The 6,300-nt window shown below is 30.7% G+C and overlaps 1 protein-coding gene across 1 annotated transcript; it reads right to left on the bottom strand.

Annotated features, from left to right (window-relative positions):
- Window positions 1–605: 605 nt before the first annotated feature.
- LOC129319641 (36.4 kDa proline-rich protein-like) lies at window positions 606–6,040 on the bottom strand. Its single transcript, XM_054964735.1, has 3 exons — window positions 5,922–6,040; window positions 4,764–4,997; window positions 606–1,101 (listed from the first exon to the last, which is right to left on the bottom strand). The coding sequence occupies exons 1-3, from the start codon at window positions 6,038–6,040 to the stop codon at window positions 606–608; spliced, it is 849 nt and encodes a 282-aa protein (XP_054820710.1).
- Window positions 6,041–6,300: the final 260 nt, after the last annotated feature.

Raw genomic sequence — 6,300 nt, 5'->3', positions numbered from 1 at the left:
GTATATATATAATATCATATCTGCATCATCGTAAAATTATTTACCATAATTTCTTCAGTAACGAACAGAATCCCGGGCTTGAATTCTCCTTCCTCGTGTGTGTGTGTATATATATAACTGTTCTTTTCTGATCGGTGATATTTCGAACATGTCTTCTGAAAAAGATCGAATAAATTCTGGGTCTATATGTTGATCTTATTTTATCTGGGGTTTTGATCTTCACAAGAAAGAGGGATAATTCATTTGCACGCGCTTGCTCACGGTGGCGCACCGACAACGTTCAGGCGAGTTCTCGAGGTTCATGGCCCATGTCGACAGCGCCGCCGATGAGGAAGAATCATTGAACAAAGCTGTGGCGGTGGCGGAGGCAGCTGCGGAGATGGAGGAGGAGGAGGCTGTGTTTTCAGGATATAGCAATGGCTGGGTAGGAGATTTGACGGCGATGGTTTTGGTGCTGAGGTGTTGACACAACCGGAGGGGGCTTCATGATCGGAGGTGCTGGCACTACTGGCGGGGGTGTAACAACTGGTAGTTTTGGCTCGCACGGTGGAGACAGAACTTGTGGCCGGTGTAGGCACATGCAGTGGTGGCTTCACAACTTATGGTTACTGTGGTTTTGGCTCGTACGGTGGGGACACAACCGGTGGAATAGGAATATAAGGTGGTGGCTTCACAACCGGAGGCTTCGGCACATACGGTGGTTTCATGAGCGGTGGTTTTGGCTGACACGAAGGCGACACAACTGGCGGCGGCGGCTTCACAACATGAGGTGGTGGCTTCACAGCCGAAGACTTGGGCACATACGGTAGTTTCACGACCGGTAGTTTTGGCTGATATTGTGGCGACATAACTGACGGCGGCGGCTTCGCAACATAAGGTGGTGGCTTCACAGCTGAAAGCTTCGACACATATGGTGGTTTTGGCTGATACGGTGGCGACACAACTAGTGGCGGCGGCTTCACAACATAAGGTGGTGGCTTCACAGCCGAAGGCTTCGGCACATACGGTGGTTTCACGACCGGTGGTTTTGGCCGATAAGGTGGTGATGGCCGAGGAAAGCTAGGAGGGGAATGCGGCAGAGGCTTTGGGGGAAACGGGCGGCTGACAGTTTCATAATCTTATATTTTGAGATAAATTTTTTTTTTTAAAATGTTCTATAATTTAAAACAAAAAAATATATTATTAAAAATAAAAAAAATATTTTGATGGCAAACTTTTAAAAAAATATTTTTTAAAAATTCACAAATTAAAAGTTTTAATTTAAACTATCCAAATTTCATAGTAAACCTAGCTGCTTAATTTATAAAAATTATAAAAAAATTTGGAAAAATAAAAATAAAAATCCAACGAAATATATATAAATGGCAATCAATTTTTTTAAAATGGCATAATTTCTCTCAAGTCTTTGGGTACCTTTTTAATATTAATAATTTTATGTTAAATGACTAAATTGCCTATTATTTAAAATAACCAACCACACCTATTATTTAACAAATTACAACTTTTATTTTGTAAATTATAAAAATTTAACAAGAAGTTGCAACTTTTCTCATAAAATTTCTTTTATTATTGAAGTTCAAGTTCTGAAAATAATCAATCACATATTTTGTTTAAACAATAACAATTTTTGTGCTGTAAACAACAATTATTGAACAATAAATTATAACTTTTCACTTAAAATTTCTTTCATAATTAAACAGGGATAAATTAGTGTGAACACCGTCTTTTTTCTGGGCTTCCAGATGTAATTCAAAAATAAATAAATAACCCAATAAATTTGAGTAAATAAAATAAATAAAGAAAAATAGGATTTTATAAAAATTAAGAAAATAAAATAGTATCTTCATCATTTAAAAGATATTTTTCCCTTTTTTATTGACTATCAAATCCCCTCATTTTTGTTGCTATCAAATTGATTGCCTTTAATGTAAAATTTAAAATTTGAAATCATGGAGAAAGGTTAAAATAAAAATTGCCTTAATTTACTTGATTCTGTCTTTAGGTCAGAAAACTTTAGTTGGTGCCTATAAGAGAAATAGCAAAGAAGAAGAGAAAAAGGGAGGAGGGGCATGAAAAGGTCGAGCAAGAAAAAAATTGAGGACAAATAGTGAAGGTGCAAAGGTATGAAAATGATTTTCAAGCCTTTTATTTTCACGGGATCACGGTAGAAAGAAAAAGCATGATAGTCTACATCTTGTACCTCTCATGTTGTAAAGTCGGGGTTTTCCTTTCAAGTCTAACCAATAGAGTAGTATCTTTTGTTTTGATAGTGTTTGTTTTGAAAAATCATGATGCCACTATTTGTGTTAATCTTTCCTTTTTGTTTTTTGTTTTGGTCCCATTTATTTCCAGCATTTGCGTTGAATGGCATGCTTTGGGTTAATGTCTTTATATAAATATATATATTTTTCTTATTTCATTTTATATTTACCCGTTTCTTTTATCTTTTTCTTGACCTTTCAATTATGCTTTTGTGGTCATACAAGTGTGAATCTATTTTAGTCAAAATGATTAAATGTGAATAAATAGAATTAAGTTGCCCTCATAATTGATCCAGTCTCGAAAACACATTCAGAAGAAAAAAAGGGGTTTCATAAGTCATTATATTCATCCAAAAATATATGAATTAAATTCTATGAGTTCTTGTAAAGTTTTTCTTACAGGTGATACTAAATCACCTTGAATCCCTTAAAATATTAAAAGAAGATACCGTGAATGACACTAAGTCATCGCAGGTATATTAAATTTTTTAAAAAAATTTAATAGTTAAATTATTTTATAGAAAACTATTCACTTTGAAAATTCCTTAAGGTTTTATTATGAGTAATATTAAATTACCGTATGCACTTAAAGTATCAACCAGTGAACTTTGAGCAATACTAAATCACCGCAGGTTTCAATACTGATTATTTTTCTCTTACCCAAAGGTACTTTAGTGGAACAAATTGTTATTTAAAAAATAAATATAATAATATAACACAAAATATCAATCTTTTCATAAAAGAAATTAATTAAAAGAATTAAAAAAACTTAAATAATAATATTCAAACTACGTAAACTTTGATTCTTATCATAGGGTACATAAGCCTTAGGCTTTAATATTAGGTCAAATCCTCCTTTGTAAATAAATAATTTATTTTGTTTTTTCATTTTGTTTTTTTCATGTAATTTAAAGGGTAATTAAGATATTATTAAAAGGTCAATTAATTTATGCAATCAATCGAGGGTGACCGTTCTTATAAACGGGTGTCATGAAGTGTCTAACACTTTTTTCATGCACAATCAACTCGCGAACCCTTTTGACAAAGCATCCTTTTTCATTATATAGTTTTTCAAGGTTTTTCTAAAAACTTTGATGGCGACTCTCATTTTTTTTATATTTATCGACCTTCCCCTCTTTGGAAGGGCACAATTTGGATGTGATATTTAGTTATTTAACTTAAAATCATTAATTTTATAAAGGTATCCATGGACTTGAAAGGAATTATAGTATTTTAAGAGATCTAATTGTCATTTATATATTTTGATAGAATTTTATTATCATTTTTTTCAAAAATTTTGTATATTAAATTTGGATTATACATATTAAATCTGAATTCTTGATATTAGTGATGAGCAAATTCATTAATTTTTTTATAATTTATAAATTTTTAAATCAACGGAGGTTGAGTTTAACAAAGAGAGCTAATATCTCATAACATGACGAACCAAGTTTTGAATATCTATTGAGAGATATACCCATATTTAGTGCTTGTCTTGAATAAAATTGTATTTAATAAGAGAATATCTATGAGCAATAAAAAAATTTATAAATTTTTATTTTAATAAATTATTATCCGGAAGATCAACGGATTTAAAAGCCGTAGATGAATGGGTTTTTAAGCACTTCCAGAGGGGTCTTTAAGTGTGAAGGAGTTGCAGAGATGAGAGACGGATGGGTTCAAAAGTACTCAAATGGCGTGCAGGGCCGCCCAGATATTTGATGACTCTTATATGCATATAAACTTTTGATCGCTCCCATATATCAAAAGTGATATATATATATATATATATATATATATACTCACTGCATACAGCTATATACAATTCATTGTCACACACAAATTGTGTATTTGACCAAAAAAGAATGCAAATTTTTATATTATATATTACAATGATTAATTAAATAATTTGCCTCCTTTGGTAATTTACAACATAGTCTCATCACTAACTACATCTCTACTATTAATAACAATCTTTTAATTAACTACATAATTTAACAAATAAAAATTATATATATTATTACATTAAAAGATATTAAAAAAATAACAATTTGAACCCCCGCATTTATCTGATTTCATTATCCAAGAAAATTCTGGGGGATTTCTCTATGCTTTCCAGAACAGTAATCTCACATTAATAAAAATATGTAGCAAATTGTACTATGCGGGTTGATTTAAAATTGTAATTATAAAATGGGACTTTTAATCCTAACTTTTCGTGATAGGTTGACAAACGAGGGGTCTCGTCACATAAGACTTTTTTATTTTGTTCCCATTTATTATTTTCAAAAATTATTTTTTAAATTAACTTTTAAAAATTGTAAAAATAATTTTAGAATTAAAAAATTGATCAATAATGATAATTTCCAGTAACTAATGATAATTGCTTATGATATGAACATAGCTTAAGATAATTGGAAAATTCAAATTCAAAAATCTAGTAAAAAACTTGTTAAATCGGGAATATAATTTTTTTTTACATTTTTTATTAGTCCCTATCACCAATGAAATAAGAAGGTGGGGCTAGCTCCTGGGGTCACGGCGGTTGAAGTTGCCGATGACGCCGCACGCTGCACATTGGAAGGAGAGCGGGTCACTGGGGTTGGAGCATGAGGAGGGAATGAACTAGCCGCAACCGTCCAGCGTGTGGCTGCCGATGCTGGCGGTGTGGTTCTTGAGGCATTCCTTGTAGGAAACCACCGTAGGCGATGGCGGATGAGGCAAAGGGTGGCGACGCTTGAGGGAGCCGTTGGTGAAAGACAGATTTGGTGGTGTTTTGGGTGTGACAGAGGAGGATGAAGAATTGAGGTCGGCAGGGCCGTGGTGAGGCAATTGCCTTATGCCTCCCAGAAAATATATTGATACCCCGATTATATATTATATATGTGTGTAATTAATATTTATATTATTATATATTTAATTATAGATGAAAAAGAATAAAAAAGTATTTATTGTTCTTTATATTGAAAAATTCCAACCATTTCCTGTATAACATTAATTATTGAGTTAAGTTCATTATCTACATAATAAAAAATAGTGAAATACATAATACATTAATTTATACTACATTAGCTTGCTTTAAAGTCCTCTCATAGTCTCACTTTTTATTTTCTCATTTTCTTATTTTAAAATAAAAATATTGAGAGATATTAGTATTAAGATCTTTGTATAATTTTAGACTATCAACGTGGCATCTTTAAACTTTATTAAAATCTTATTTATAATTTATATAATTATTATTAGTTTTTCACACTAATCATTAATATTAGTAGTCTTAATTATATTTTTTTGTTAAAATGTACTGTGCCATTTCATATTAGTGTTAATATTCTATCTCAATATATAAGATGGGGTAGAAGCACTTTATCAATTTTAATTTTCATTTAACTGTTGAATTAATTTAATATTTTATTAAAATCACTATATTACAAAATTATATGTATATTATAAAATTTTAGCATATAATTTTTTTAAAAATGATGAGTGAATTTTTTTTAAAAGAACAATTACACATGTTAGGCTTTATAAATAATTTTGCCCTAAACCTCAAAATATCTTCACGCGGCCTGGAGGACGTCGTCTGAGGAATGCAATGGTCGGTGATGATGATTTTCTTTTCTTTTTTAAGTCAGGGGTATTTCGGTAATACTATGTCATTACTTTACTGGTCTGTAACGAATGATGAGCTCTTCATATGGAAGAACGTGCGAAAGTGACGAGGGACGACGAGTCCGGTATTTGGCGCTCATCAAGTGATAAGCACTGAGCGTCTGAACCATTTAAATTTTTAACATAAACGATTTAAATTTTATAAAATTTATTTTTTAAATTTTATTTTATATTTATTATAAAATTTTAATAATTCTATTTTATCGTTAATTTAAATAATATCATTTCAATTTAAATAATTTAATTTAATATTAATTTTTTTAAAATTTTATAAATAAATTATCTAAATGTACTTAGACAAATTAGTTTTACAATACATCTGAATAGTTAATTTATAAAAATTTTTTAAAAAATTAATATTAAATTAAAT

Source organism: Prosopis cineraria, unplaced genomic scaffold (genome assembly GCF_029017545.1).
Source record: "Prosopis cineraria cultivar Desert tree isolate PC_DT_omini unplaced genomic scaffold, ASM2901754v1 PC9, whole genome shotgun sequence".
In the NCBI taxonomy this organism is placed as follows: Eukaryota; Viridiplantae; Streptophyta; class Magnoliopsida; order Fabales; family Fabaceae; genus Prosopis; species Prosopis cineraria.
The sequence above is the reverse complement of the archived record's forward strand: the minus strand, read 5'-3'. Positions and strand labels throughout refer to the sequence as shown.

Coding starts and splice junctions, on each gene's coding strand:
- LOC129319641 (XM_054964735.1), bottom strand. CDS start 6,040: ATGGTTCAGACGCTCAGTGCTTATCACTTGATGAGCGCCAAATACCGG. Junction 4,998..5,921: donor ATTCGTTACAGACCAGTAAA/GTAATGACATAG, acceptor GGCTCCCTCAAG/CGTCGCCACCCTTTGCCTCA. Junction 1,102..4,763: donor CCCACCTTCTTATTTCATTG/GTGATAGGGACT, acceptor TGAAACTGTCAG/CCGCCCGTTTCCCCCAAAGC.